General features: G+C 49.2%; 2 protein-coding genes across 2 annotated transcripts; both read right to left on the bottom strand.

The window, feature by feature from the left end:
* On the bottom strand, positions 1-2,294 carry LOC118937632 (polysialoglycoprotein-like; the record flags this gene model as incomplete). Its single annotated transcript, XM_036937008.1, has 4 exons — positions 2,234-2,294; positions 1,994-2,059; positions 1,773-1,856; positions 1-1,637 (listed from the first exon to the last, which is right to left on the bottom strand). Coding segments are annotated over exons 1-4 (1,848 nt in total), but the record flags the coding sequence as incomplete, so codon positions are not given.
* A 4,135-nt stretch (positions 2,295-6,429) lies between these two features.
* LOC118937631 (polysialoglycoprotein-like) lies at positions 6,430-13,741 on the bottom strand. The gene is made up of 5 exons (XM_036937004.1): positions 13,681-13,741; positions 13,441-13,506; positions 13,220-13,303; positions 12,514-13,084; positions 6,430-7,519 (listed from the first exon to the last, which is right to left on the bottom strand). The coding sequence occupies exons 1-5, from the start codon at positions 13,739-13,741 to the stop codon at positions 6,430-6,432; spliced, it is 1,872 nt and encodes a 623-aa protein (XP_036792899.1).
* Between the last annotated feature and the right edge of the window lie 904 nt (positions 13,742-14,645).

The following is a 14,645-nucleotide window of genomic DNA, read 5'->3' as shown; positions in this document are numbered from 1 at the left end:
GTCGTCGCCAGACGGGCCGGTCGCAGCTTCAGAGGTGGCGTCGTCGCCAGACGGGCCGGTCGCAGCTTCAGAGGTGGCGTCGTCGCCAGACGGGCCGGTCGCAGCTTCAGAGGTGGCGTCGTCGCCAGACGGGCCGGTCGCAGCTTCAGAGGTGGCGTCGTCGCCAGACGGGCCGGTCGCAGCTTCAGAGGTGGCGTCGTCGCCAGACGGGCCGGTCGCAGCTTCAGAGGTGGCGTCGTCGCCAGACGGGCCGGTCGCAGCTTCAGAGGTGGCGTCGTCGCCAGACGGGCCGGTCGCAGCTTCAGAGGTGGCGTCGTCGCCAGACGGGCCGGTCGCAGCTTCAGAGGTGGCGTCGTCGCCAGACGGGCCGGTCGCAGCTTCAGAGGTGGCGTCGTCGCCAGACGGGCCGGTCGCAGCTTCAGAGGTGGCGTCGTCGCCAGACGGGCCGGTCGCAGCTTCAGAGGTGGCGTCGTCGCCAGACGGGCCGGTCGCAGCTTCAGAGGTGGCGTCGTCGCCAGACGGGCCGGTCGCAGCTTCAGAGGTGGCGTCGTCGCCAGACGGGCCGGTCGCAGCTTCAGAGGTGGCGTCGTCGCCAGACGGGCCGGTCGCAGCTTCAGAGGTGGCGTCGTCGCCAGACGGGCCGGTCGCAGCTTCAGAGGTGGCGTCGTCGCCAGACGGGCCGGTCGCAGCTTCAGAGGTGGCGTCGTCGCCAGACGGGCCGGTCGCAGCTTCAGAGGTGGCGTCGTCGCCAGACGGGCCGGTCGCAGCTTCAGAGGTGGCGTCGTCGCCAGACGGGCCGGTCGCAGCTTCAGAGGTGGCGTCGTCGCCAGACGGGCCGGTCGCAGCTTCAGAGGTGGCGTCGTCGCCAGACGGGCCGGTCGCAGCTTCAGAGGTGGCGTCGTCGCCAGACGGGCCGGTCGCAGCTTCAGAGGTGGCGTCGTCGCCAGACGGGCCGGTCGCAGCTTCAGAGGTGGCGTCGTCGCCAGACGGGCCGGTCGCAGCTTCAGAGGTGGCGTCGTCGCCAGACGGGCCGGTCGCAGCTTCAGAGGTGGCGTCGTCGCCAGACGGGCCGGTCGCAGCTTCAGAGGTGGCGTCGTCGCCAGACGGGCCGGTCGCAGCTTCAGAGGTGGCGTCGTCGCCAGACGGGCCGGTCGCAGCTTCAGAGGTGGCGTCGTCGCCAGACGGGCCGGTCGCAGCTTCAGAGGTGGCGTCGTCGCCAGACGGGCCGGTCGCAGCTTCAGAGGTGGCGTCGTCGCCAGACGGGCCGGTCGCAGCTTCAGAGGTGGCGTCGTCGCCAGACGGGCCGGTCGCAGCTTCAGAGGTGGCGTCGTCGCCAGACGGGCCGGTCGCAGCGTCAGAGGTGGCGTCGTCGCCAGACGGGCCGGTCGCAGCGTCAGAGGTGGCGTCGTCGCCAGACGGGCCGGTCGCAGCGTCAGAGGTGGCGTCGTCGCCAGACGGGCCGGTCGCAGCTTCAGAGGTGGCGTCGTCGCCAGACGGGCCGGTCGCAGCGTCAGAGGTGGCGGCGTCGTCCGAGGACATGCGCCTCAGCTTCTCCTCAGAGGACAGGGCATCATTTGCCGGAGAGCTACCATGGTTTGGAGAAGCTTGGGATTCTACTTCATTGGTCTCTAAATACTCTTGAGAAAAAACAAAAGGAACAGTTGGGTATTCTACAGCAACACATCTGTTCTACACGGTCTAGGCCAAATTGCTAATCGAATTTTGAGCAACATGAACCCTACAGTTTTCAAAGTATATGTTTCAGGCCGTACCTTCTCTGGCTTGTTTAGCGTCAGACCCTATGGATCGGAGCAAGGCCAGGGCATGCACAATGGAGACGTCATTTGATGACAGCTCTGAAAAATGTAGGTTAAGGTTTGACAACATTATTTAGACTGAGTTACTCTATGCTGTTGAATGAGTGTCAAACACAGCAGCACCATAGACAGTGACAAAGAACATAGCTAGAAGGGTTGCGGAAAGAAACACTTACCTCCAAGTCTCCTCTGCAGAGAGACTTGATCTTGCTTCTGGGACTTTCCAACAGGGTAACAAGAAACTGAGGAGAAAGTGTTGACAGAAGTTGAGTTCACACAAAATAGCTACATATATTAATAGCAGTGAAGAATAAAAGATGACCAACGCGGAAGATACAGACAGTCAAATATTAATACCCAACTTATAAAGTTAAGCATATTTACCAAACAAATCCCTTAAACATTAGTGAACCAACCTTTGACAACCCCCACAGTCATCACAACGAGCAGCAATTCTCTCACACCTCCCATGATCATGAAAATAGTCTGTGTTATCAACAGGTAATGTCTTCCCATGGCCTGTATGAGGCTTATATAGGCCACTAATGACCTTAGTTTACCTGACAAACATGGCTTAACGATCAATTAACAAGCTTGATTGAGTTGTTACGTTCAGATAGAAATAGACCATGTAGAACATATGTTGATTCTTATCAAGTTGGTGGGCAGGCAATCTTTTCTACTCCATATATTGCATTTATATCTGTAATGATTAACCCTAATGGTCTCAGATCAGCAGTAGAAAGAAGTATTCCTAATTATTTTAGGTGTAATCTTCAAAGATATTAGGGGGAAATAAACACTGTACCCAAATCCACGTTTTACGTTTTTCAGACAGTGAGAGAGAAGAGGGAGGGATAGGGGGAAGCACAACAGGCCCACACTCATCCTCTCGTACCACCAGGTTCCCTTCCAGCAGATACTGGACTTCAGAGGAACTTCTGCTGCTATACCCCATCTTTACCTTTACCCACAAAGGTCCTAAACGGTAGAAAGTGTCCGGCCAACAGACAGACGCACACCTTATGACGGCAATAACCTGTAGTCCAAGGGGATAGTAGCACTTCACTGAGAGCAAAACAGACAGGGACCAAAAGATGTGGAAGAAGCAATTAGGAGGCCTGCGTCTTGTGACCGTAGCGTACGTGTAGGTATGTACGGCAGGACCAAATCAGAGAGATAGGTACGAGCAAGCCCATGTAATGCTTTGTAGGTTAGCAGTAAAACCTTGAAATCAGCCCTTGCCTTGACAGGAAGCCAGTGTAGGGAGGCTAGCACTGGAGTAATATGATATATTTTTGGGGTTCTAGTCAGGATTCTAGCAGCCGTATTTAGCACTAACTGAAGTTTATTTAGTGCTTTATCCGGGTAGCCGGAAAGTAAGAGCATTGCAGTAGTCTAACCTAGAAGTGACAAAAGCATGGATACATTTTTCTGCATCATTTTTGGACAGAAAGTTTGATTTTTGCAATGTTACGTAGATGGAAAAAAGCTGTCCTTGAAACAGTCTTGATATGTTCTTCAAAAGAGAGATCAGGGTCCAGAGTAACGCCGAGGGCCTTCACAGTTTTATTTGAGACGACTGTACAGCCATTAAGATTAATTGTCAGATTCAACAGAAGATCTCTTTGTTTCTTGGGACCTAGAACAAGCATCTCTGTTTTGTCCGAGTTTAAAAGTAGAACGTTTGCAGCCATCCACTTCCTTATGTCTGAAACACATGCTTCTAGCGAGGGCAATTTTGGGGCTTCACCATGTTTCATTGAAATGTTCAGCTGTGTGTCATCCGCATAGCAGTGAAAGTTAACATTATGTTTTCGAATGACATCCCCAAGAGGTAAAATATATAGTGAAAATCAATAGTGGTCCTAAAACGGAACCTTGAGGAACATCGAAATTTACAGTTGATTTGTCAGAGGACAAACCATTCACAGAGACTGTAACAGTTTTCTTCTATCTCCTCCTCTGACGAGGAAGGCAGAGGCTGCGCAACAGCCTTTTCTAAACATTTTGAGAGGAATGGAAGATTCGATATAGGCCGATAGTTTTTTATATTTTCTGGGTCAAGGTTTGGCTTTTTCAAGAGAGGCTTTATTACTGCCACTTTTAGTGAGTTTGGTACACATCCGGTGGATAGAGAGCCGTTTATTATGTTCAACATAGGAGGGCCAAGCACAGGAAACAGCTCTTTCAGTAGTTTAGTTGGAATAGGGTCCAGTATGGAGCTTGAAGGTTTAGAGGCCATGATTATTTTCATCATTGTGTCAAGGGATATAGTACTAAAACACTTGAGTGTCTCTCTTGATCCTAGGTCCTGGCAGAGTTGTGCAGACTCAGGACAACTGAGCTTTGAAGGAATACGCAGATTTAAAGAGGAGTCCGTAATTTACTTTGTAATAATCATCTTTTCCTCAAAGAAGTTCATGAATTTATTACTGCTGAGGTGAAAGCCATCCTCTCTTGGGGAATGCTGCTTTTTAGTTAGCTTTGCGACAGTATCAAAAACGAATTTCGGATTGTTCTTATTTTCCTCAATTAAGTTGGAAAAATAGGATGATCGAGCAGCAGCAAGGGCTCTTCGATACTGCACGGTACTGTCTTTCCAAGCTAGTCGGAAGACTTCCAGTTTGGTGTGGCGCCATTTCCGTTCCAATTTTCTGGAAGCTTGCTTCAGAGCTCGGGTATTTTCTGTATACCAGGGAGCTAGTTTCTTATGAGAAATGTTTTTAGTTTTTAGGGGTGCAACTGCATCTAGGGTATTGCGCAAGGTTAAATTGAGTTCCTCAGTTAGGTGGTTAACTGATTTTTGTCCTCTGGCGTCCTTGGGTAGACAGAGGGAGTCTGGAAGGACATCAAGGAATCTTTGTGTTGTCTGTGAATTTATAGCACGACTTTTGATGTTCCTTGGTTGGGGTCTGAGCAGATTATTTGTTGCAATTGCAAACGTAATAAAATGGTGGTCCGATAGTCCAGGATTATGAGGGAAAACATTAAGATCCACAACATTTATTCCATGGGACAAAACTAGGTCCAGAGTATGACTGTGACAGTGAGTAGGTCCAGAGACATGTCGGCTGATTATTCGTTTTAAGTCTAATACTGCGGGTAATGGAGTCGCCAATGACTAGAGTTTTCAATTTGTCAGAGCTAATGGTGGGAAGCTTCGGCGTCTCTGACCCCGTAACGGGAGGAGTAGAGACAAGAGAAGGCTCGGCCTTTGACTCCGACTCGCTGCTTAATGGGGAAAACCGGTTGAAGTTTGTCGGCTGAATGAGCGACACCGGTTGAGCATTCCTACAGCATTTCTCTCCAGAAACCGTGAGAAAGTTGTCCGGCTGCGGGGACCGTGCGAGGGGATTTATACTAACGTTACTATCTGTACTTACTGGTGGCACAGACGCTGTTTCATCCTTTCCTACACTGAAATTACCCTTGCCTAACGATTGCGTCTGAAGCTGGGCTTGTAGCACAGCTATCCTCACCGTAAGGCGATCGTTCTCCTGTATGAGTACAGCGACTGCAATTAGAAGGCATCATGTTAATGTTACTACTTAGCTTCGGCTGTTGGAGGTCCTGACGAACCATGTCCAGATAAAGCGTCCGGAGTATGAGGATTCTGTGTTATGCACTATAGCCCGTTACCATATGTGATTTAATATTATCTGCTGTTGGCTTGTGTGGATGTATGTATGTGTTATGCAACATAGCTGACTTGAACCATTGTTCAGTTTCAGGGCCATGGGCCTTTCTCATGATGGAAAAATACAGAACTGTGCAATGAGTTGGGGGGGGGGCACATTCAGAACAGTCTTTTGTTAGATAACAGGAGCCAGGTGCCTGATAACTGCATATTCTACACAGCTACAACGACTGACCGCTGAAGCGCTTAAGGGGCTGGGACCAGCCTCTGCGCCAACAATCAACGATAGGCTGGGTGAGTCTAAACCACGCCCAGTCTACTCTGACAGGCCGGCTCGGAAGCAGGAACTGTCAGAGTATATTAAATATCTTTGTCAGGAACAAGTCAGTTCTGTTTTGCCCTGCGAGGTGGGACAGAGCCCATATATACGAAAATTGCATTTACCACTTATTGCTTAGCTAATAAAAGCCTCATTGTGATATTTATCCTGATACCAGATTCGAATTGACGCAACCCTGACACGAGTGAAAAAATTGAGGGAAAAACCAAAAATATAAACGGTAATTAAAAAGTAAAAACCGTAAAGTTGTCAGGTAGCAAAGTAGGCAACAAAACACCGCAACACGTAAACAAGTCTGCAAGTTGTGACCGGAAATGGCGTCAAAATGCTGTTGAGGTATCATGTGATGCTACTAGCATAAATGGACCAACACTGAGCACATGTAGCTTAAGTCAATTGGTAATTTAAAACACAGGGGTCTGAGTAATATTGCTGGCGCATGGATATAATGCAAAATAAATGTTGCCATCACCCCAGTTACTCAAGTCAGGTCATACACCTCAACTCCAAGTAGGAACCACCAAAACAATACAGAGGACACAAGTATTACAGTTAATGTTTAATTGAGCCAAAACAAGCAAATGCAGTTACACACTGGACTAGAGTACCCATGAACTCTTGCATGTCCCACGTCAGATATCCATGGCGTCGTCGCCAGACGGGCCGGTCGCAGCTTCAGAGGTGGCGTCGTCGCCAGACGGGCCGGTCGCAGCTTCAGAGGTGGCGTCGTCGCCAGACGGGCCGGTCGCAGCTTCAGAGGTGGCGTCGTCGCCAGACGGGCCGGTCGCAGCTTCAGAGGTGGCGTCGTCGCCAGACGGGCCGGTCGCAGCTTCAGAGGTGGCGTCGTCGCCAGACGGGCCGGTCGCAGCTTCAGAGGTGGCGTCGTCGCCAGACGGGCCGGTCGCAGCTTCAGAGGTGGCGTCGTCGCCAGACGGGCCGGTCGCAGCTTCAGAGGTGGCGTCGTCGCCAGACGGGCCGGTCGCAGCTTCAGAGGTGGCGTCGTCGCCAGACGGGCCGGTCGCAGCTTCAGAGGTGGCGTCGTCGCCAGACGGGCCGGTCGCAGCTTCAGAGGTGGCGTCGTCGCCAGACGGGCCGGTCGCAGCTTCAGAGGTGGCGTCGTCGCCAGACGGGCCGGTCGCAGCTTCAGAGGTGGCGTCGTCGCCAGACGGGCCGGTCGCAGCTTCAGAGGTGGCGTCGTCGCCAGACGGGCCGGTCGCAGCTTCAGAGGTGGCGTCGTCGCCAGACGGGCCGGTCGCAGCTTCAGAGGTGGCGTCGTCGCCAGACGGGCCGGTCGCAGCTTCAGAGGTGGCGTCGTCGCCAGACGGGCCGGTCGCAGCTTCAGAGGTGGCGTCGTCGCCAGACGGGCCGGTCGCAGCTTCAGAGGTGGCGTCGTCGCCAGACGGGCCGGTCGCAGCTTCAGAGGTGGCGTCGTCGCCAGACGGGCCGGTCGCAGCTTCAGAGGTGGCGTCGTCGCCAGACGGGCCGGTCGCAGCTTCAGAGGTGGCGTCGTCGCCAGACGGGCCGGTCGCAGCTTCAGAGGTGGCGTCGTCGCCAGACGGGCCGGTCGCAGCTTCAGAGGTGGCGTCGTCGCCAGACGGGCCGGTCGCAGCTTCAGAGGTGGCGGCGTCGCCAGACGGGCCGGTCGCAGCTTCAGAGGTGGCGGCGTCGCCAGACGGGCCGGTCGCAGCTTCAGAGGTGGCGGCGTCGTCCGAGGACACGCGCCTCAGCTTCTCCTCAGAGGACAGGGCATCATTTGCCGGAGAGCTACCATGGTTTGGAGAAGCTTGGGATTCTACTTCATTGGTCTCTAAATACTCTTGAGAAAAAACAAAAGGAACAGTTGGGTATTCTACAGCAACACATCTGTTCTACACGGTCTAGGCCAAATTGCTAATCGAATTTTGAGCAACATGAACCCTACAGTTTTCAAAGTATATGTTTCAGGCCGTACCTTCTCTGGCTTGTTTAGCGTCAGACCCTATGGATCGGAGCAAGGCCAGGGCATGCACAATGGAGACGTCATTTGATGACAGCTCTGAAAAATGTAGGTTAAGGTTTGACAACATTATTTAGACTGAGTTACTCTATGCTGTTGAATGAGTGTCAAACACAGCAGCACCATAGACAGTGACAAAGAACATAGCTAGAAGGGTTGCGGAAAGAAACACTTACCTCCAAGTCTCCTCTGCAGAGAGACTTGATCTTGCTTCTGGGACTTTCCAACAGGGTAACAAGAAACTGAGGAGAAAGTGTTGACAGAAGTTGAGTTCACACAAAATAGCTACATATATTAATAGCAGTGAAGAATAAAAGATGACCAACGCGGAAGATACAGACAGTCAAATATTAATACCCAACTTATAAAGTTAAGCATATTTACCAAACAAATCCCTTAAACATTAGTGAACCAACCTTTGACAACCCCCACAGTCATCACAACGAGCAGCAATTCTCTCACACCTCCCATGATCATGAAAATAGTCTGTGTTATCAACAGGTAATGTCTTCCCATGGCCTGTATGAGGCTTATATAGGCCACTAATGACCTTAGTTTACCTGACAAACATGGCTTAACGATCAATTAACAAGCTTGATTGAGTTGTTACGTTCAGATAGAAATAGACCATGTAGAACATATGTTGATTCTTATCAAGTTGGTGGGCAGGCAATCTTTTCTACTCCATATATTGCATTTATATCTGTAATGATTAACCCTAATGGTCTCAGATCAGCAGTAGAAAGAAGTATTCCTAATTATTTTAGGTGTAATCTTCAAAGATATTAGGGGGAAATAAACACTGTACCCAAATCCACGTTTTACGTTTTTCAGACAGTGAGAGAGAAGAGGGAGGGATAGGGGGAAGCACAACAGGCCCACACTCATCCTCTCGTACCACCAGGTTCCCTTCCAGCAGATACTGGACTTCAGAGGAACTTCTGCTGCTATACCCCATCTTTACCTTTACCCACAAAGGTCCTAAACGGTAGAAAGTGTCCGGCCAACAGACAGACGCACACCTTATGACGGCAATAACCTGTAGTCCAAGGGGATAGTAGCACTTCACTGAGAGCAAAACAGACAGGGACCAAAAGATGTGGAAGAAGCAATTAGGAGGCCTGCGTCTTGTGACCGTAGCGTACGTGTAGGTATGTACGGCAGGACCAAATCAGAGAGATAGGTACGAGCAAGCCCATGTAATGCTTTGTAGGTTAGCAGTAAAACCTTGAAATCAGCCCTTGCCTTGACAGGAAGCCAGTGTAGGGAGGCTAGCACTGGAGTAATATGATATATTTTTGGGGTTCTAGTCAGGATTCTAGCAGCCGTATTTAGCACTAACTGAAGTTTATTTAGTGCTTTATCCGGGTAGCCGGAAAGTAAGAGCATTGCAGTAGTCTAACCTAGAAGTGACAAAAGCATGGATACATTTTTCTGCATCATTTTTGGACAGAAAGTTTGATTTTTGCAATGTTACGTAGATGGAAAAAAGCTGTCCTTGAAACAGTCTTGATATGTTCTTCAAAAGAGAGATCAGGGTCCAGAGTAACGCCGAGGGCCTTCACAGTTTTATTTGAGACGACTGTACAGCCATTAAGATTAATTGTCAGATTCAACAGAAGATCTCTTTGTTTCTTGGGACCTAGAACAAGCATCTCTGTTTTGTCCGAGTTTAAAAGTAGAACGTTTGCAGCCATCCACTTCCTTATGTCTGAAACACATGCTTCTAGCGAGGGCAATTTTGGGGCTTCACCATGTTTCATTGAAATGTTCAGCTGTGTGTCATCCGCATAGCAGTGAAAGTTAACATTATGTTTTCGAATGACATCCCCAAGAGGTAAAATATATAGTGAAAATCAATAGTGGTCCTAAAACGGAACCTTGAGGAACATCGAAATTTACAGTTGATTTGTCAGAGGACAAACCATTCACAGAGACTGTAACAGTTTTCTTCTATCTCCTCCTCTGACGAGGAAGGCAGAGGCTGCGCAACAGCCTTTTCTAAACATTTTGAGAGGAATGGAAGATTCGATATAGGCCGATAGTTTTTTATATTTTCTGGGTCAAGGTTTGGCTTTTTCAAGAGAGGCTTTATTACTGCCACTTTTAGTGAGTTTGGTACACATCCGGTGGATAGAGAGCCGTTTATTATGTTCAACATAGGAGGGCCAAGCACAGGAAACAGCTCTTTCAGTAGTTTAGTTGGAATAGGGTCCAGTATGGAGCTTGAAGGTTTAGAGGCCATGATTATTTTCATCATTGTGTCAAGGGATATAGTACTAAAACACTTGAGTGTCTCTCTTGATCCTAGGTCCTGGCAGAGTTGTGCAGACTCAGGACAACTGAGCTTTGAAGGAATACGCAGATTTAAAGAGGAGTCCGTAATTTACTTTGTAATAATCATCTTTTCCTCAAAGAAGTTCATGAATTTATTACTGCTGAGGTGAAAGCCATCCTCTCTTGGGGAATGCTGCTTTTTAGTTAGCTTTGCGACAGTATCAAAAACGAATTTCGGATTGTTCTTATTTTCCTCAATTAAGTTGGAAAAATAGGATGATCGAGCAGCAGCAAGGGCTCTTCGATACTGCACGGTACTGTCTTTCCAAGCTAGTCGGAAGACTTCCAGTTTGGTGTGGCGCCATTTCCGTTCCAATTTTCTGGAAGCTTGCTTCAGAGCTCGGGTATTTTCTGTATACCAGGGAGCTAGTTTCTTATGAGAAATGTTTTTAGTTTTTAGGGGTGCAACTGCATCTAGGGTATTGCGCAAGGTTAAATTGAGTTCCTCAGTTAGGTGGTTAACTGATTTTTGTCCTCTGGCGTCCTTGGGTAGACAGAGGGAGTCTGGAAGGACATCAAGGAATCTTTGTGTTGTCTGTGAATTTATAGCACGACTTTTGATGTTCCTTGGTTGGGGTCTGAGCAGATTATTTGTTGCAATTGCAAACGTAATAAAATGGTGGTCCGATAGTCCAGGATTATGAGGGAAAACATTAAGATCCACAACATTTATTCCATGGGACAAAACTAGGTCCAGAGTATGACTGTGACAGTGAGTAGGTCCAGAGACATGTCGGCTGATTATTCGTTTTAAGTCTAATACTGCGGGTAATGGAGTCGCCAATGACTAGAGTTTTCAATTTGTCAGAGCTAATGGTGGGAAGCTTCGGCGTCTCTGACCCCGTAACGGGAGGAGTAGAGACAAGAGAAGGCTCGGCCTTTGACTCCGACTCGCTGCTTAATGGGGAAAACCGGTTGAAGTTTGTCGGCTGAATGAGCGACACCGGTTGAGCATTCCTACAGCATTTCTCTCCAGAAACCGTGAGAAAGTTGTCCGGCTGCGGGGACCGTGCGAGGGGATTTATACTAACGTTACTATCTGTACTTACTGGTGGCACAGACGCTGTTTCATCCTTTCCTACACTGAAATTACCCTTGCCTAACGATTGCGTCTGAAGCTGGGCTTGTAGCACAGCTATCCTCACCGTAAGGCGATCGTTCTCCTGTATGAGTACAGCGACTGCAATTAGAAGGCATCATGTTAATGTTACTACTTAGCTTCGGCTGTTGGAGGTCCTGACGAACCATGTCCAGATAAAGCGTCCGGAGTATGAGGATTCTGTGTTATGCACTATAGCCCGTTACCATATGTGATTTAATATTATCTGCTGTTGGCTTGTGTGGATGTATGTATGTGTTATGCAACATAGCTGACTTGAACCATTGTTCAGTTTCAGGGCCATGGGCCTTTCTCATGATGGAAAAATACAGAACTGTGCAATGAGTTGGGGGGGGGCACATTCAGAACAGTCTTTTGTTAGATAACAGGAGCCAGGTGCCTGATAACTGCATATTCTACACAGCTACAACGACTGACCGCTGAAGCGCTTAAGGGGCTGGGACCAGCCTCTGCGCCAACAATCAACGATAGGCTGGGTGAGTCTAAACCACGCCCAGTCTACTCTGACAGGCCGGCTCGGAAGCAGGAACTACTGTCAGAGTATATTAAATATCTTTGTCAGGAACAAGTCAGTTCTGTTTTGCCCTGCGAGGTGGGACAGAGCCCATATATACGAAAATTGCATTTACCACTTATTGCTTAGCTAATAAAAGCCTCATTGTGATATTTATCCTGATACCAGATTCGAATTGACGCAACCCTGACACGAGTGAAAAAATTGAGGGAAAAACCAAAAATATAAACGGTAATTAAAAAGTAAAAACCGTAAAGTTGTCAGGTAGCAAAGTAGGCAACAAAACACCACAACACGTAAACAAGTCTGCAAGTTGTGACCGGAAATGGCGTCAAAATGCTGTTGAGGTATCATGTGATGCTACTAGCATAAATGGACCAACACTGAGCACATGTAGCTTAAGTCAATTGGTAATTTAAAACACAGGGGTCTGAGTAATATTGCTGGCGCATGGATATAATGCAAAATAAATGTTGCCATCACCCCAGTTACTCAAGTCAGGTCATACACCTCAACTCCAAGTAGGAACCACCAAAACAATACAGAGGACACAAGTATTACAGTTAATGTTTAATTGAGCCAAAACAAGCAAATGCAGTTACACACTGGACTAGAGTACCCATGAACTCTTGCATGTCCCACGTCAGATATCCGTGGCGTCGTCGCCAGACGGGCCGGTCGCAGCTTCAGAGGTGGCGGCGTCGCCAGACGGGCCGGTCGCAGCTTCAGAGGTGGCGGCGTCGCCAGACGGGCCGGTCGCAGCTTCAGAGGTGGCGGCGTCGCCAGACGGGCCGGTCGCAGCTTCAGAGGTGGCGGCGTCGCCAGACGGGCCGGTCGCAGCTTCAGAGGTGGCGTCGTCGCCAGACGGGCCGGTCGCAGCTTCAGAGGTGGCGGCGTCGCCAGACGGGCCGGTCGCAGCTTCAGAGGTGGCGTCGTCGCCAGACGGGCCGGTCGCAGCTTCAGAGGTGGCGTCGTCGCCAGACGGGCCGGTCGCAGCTTCAGAGGTGGCGTCGTCGCCAGACGGGCCGGTCGCAGCTTCAGAGGTGGCGTCGTCGCCAGACGGGCCGGTCGCAGCTTCAGAGGTGGCGTCGTCGCCAGACGGGCCGGTCGCAGCTTCAGAGGTGGCGTCGTCGCCAGACGGGCCGGTCGCAGCTTCAGAGGTGGCGTCGTCGCCAGACGGGCCGGTCGCAGCTTCAGAGGTGGCGGCGTCGTCCGAGGACACGCGCCTCAGCTTCTCCTCAGAGGACAGGGCATCATTTGCCGGAGAGCTACCATGGTTTGGAGAAGCTTGGGATTCTACTTCATTGGTCTCTAAATACTCTTGAGAAAAAACAAAAGGAACAGTTGGGTATTCTACAGCAACACATCTGTTCTACACGGTCTAGGCCAAATTGCTAATCGAATTTTGAGCAACATGAACCCTACAGTTTTCAAAGTATATGTTTCAGGCCGTACCTTCTCTGGCTTGTTTAGCGTCAGACCCTATGGATCGGAGCAAGGCCAGGGCATGCACAATGGAGACGTCATTTGATGACAGCTCTGAAAAATGTAGGTTAAGGTTTGACAACATTATTTAGACTGAGTTACTCTATGCTGTTGAATGAGTGTCAAACACAGCAGCACCATAGACAGTGACAAAGAACATAGCTAGAAGGGTTGCGGAAAGAAACACTTACCTCCAAGTCTCCTCTGCAGAGAGACTTGATCTTGCTTCTGGGACTTTCCAACAGGGTAACAAGAAACTGAGGAGAAAGTGTTGACAGAAGTTGAGTTCACACAAAATAGCTACATATATTAATAGCAGTGAAGAATAAAAGATGACCAACGCGGAAGATACAGACAGTCAAATATTAATACCCAACTTATAAAGTTAAGCATATTTACCAAACAAATCCCTTAAACATTAGTGAACCAACCTTTGACAACCCCCACAGTCATCACAACGAGCAGCAATTCTCTCACACCTCCCATGATCATGAAAATAGTCTGTGTTATCAACAGGTAATGTCTTCCCATGGCCTGTATGAGGCTTATATAGGCCACTAATGACCTTAGTTTACCTGACAAACATGGCTTAACGATCAATTAACAAGCTTGATTGAGTTGTTACGTTCAGATAGAAATAGACCATGTAGAACATATGTTGATTCTTATCAAGTTGGTGGGCAGGCAATCTTTTCTACTCCATATATTGCATTTATATCTGTAATGATTAACCCTAATGGTCTCAGATCAGCAGTAGAAAGAAGTATTCCTAATTATTTTAGGTGTAATCTTCAAAGATATTAGGGGGAAATAAACACTGTACCCAAATCCACGTTTTACGTTTTTCAGACAGTGAGAGAGAAGAGGGAGGGATAGGGGGAAGCACAACAGGCCCACACTCATCCTCTCGTACCACCAGGTTCCCTTCCAGCAGATACTGGACTTCAGAGGAACTTCTGCTGCTATACCCCATCTTTACCTTTACCCACAAAGGTCCTAAACGGTAGAAAGTGTCCGGCCAACAGACAGACGCACACCTTATGACGGCAATAACCTGTAGTCCAAGGGGATAGTAGCACTTCACTGAGAGCAAAACAGACAGGGACCAAAAGATGTGGAAGAAGCAATTAGGAGGCCTGCGTCTTGTGACCGTAGCGTACGTGTAGGTATGTACGGCAGGACCAAATCAGAGAGATAGGTACGAGCAAGCCCATGTAATGCTTTGTAGGTTAGCAGTAAAACCTTGAAATCAGCCCTTGCCTTGACAGGAAGCCAGTGTAGGGAGGCTAGCACTGGAGTAATATGATATATTTTTGGGGTTCTAGTCAGGATTCTAGCAGCCGTATTTAGCACTAACTGAAGTTTATTTAGTGCTTTATCCGGGTAGCCGGAAAGT

This window comes from Oncorhynchus mykiss, chromosome 2 (assembly GCF_013265735.2).
Source record: "Oncorhynchus mykiss isolate Arlee chromosome 2, USDA_OmykA_1.1, whole genome shotgun sequence".
In the NCBI taxonomy this organism is placed as follows: domain Eukaryota; kingdom Metazoa; phylum Chordata; class Actinopteri; order Salmoniformes; family Salmonidae; genus Oncorhynchus; species Oncorhynchus mykiss.
The sequence above is the reverse complement of the archived record's forward strand: the minus strand, read 5'-3'. Positions and strand labels throughout refer to the sequence as shown.

What these genes read in the sequence shown, in the direction of transcription:
- LOC118937631 (XM_036937004.1), bottom strand. Translation starts at nt 13,741, where the DNA reads ATGATCATGGGAGGTGTGAGAGAATTGCTGCTCGTTGTGATGACTGTG. An exon ending in GACTGTGGGGGTTGTCAAAG is followed by an intron (nt 13,507 to 13,680) that starts GTTGGTTCACTA and finishes CTTTCTCCTCAG; the next exon opens with TTTCTTGTTACCCTGTTGGA. An exon ending in TCTGCAGAGGAGACTTGGAG is followed by an intron (nt 13,304 to 13,440) that starts GTAAGTGTTTCT and finishes TACATTTTTCAG; the next exon opens with AGCTGTCATCAAATGACGTC.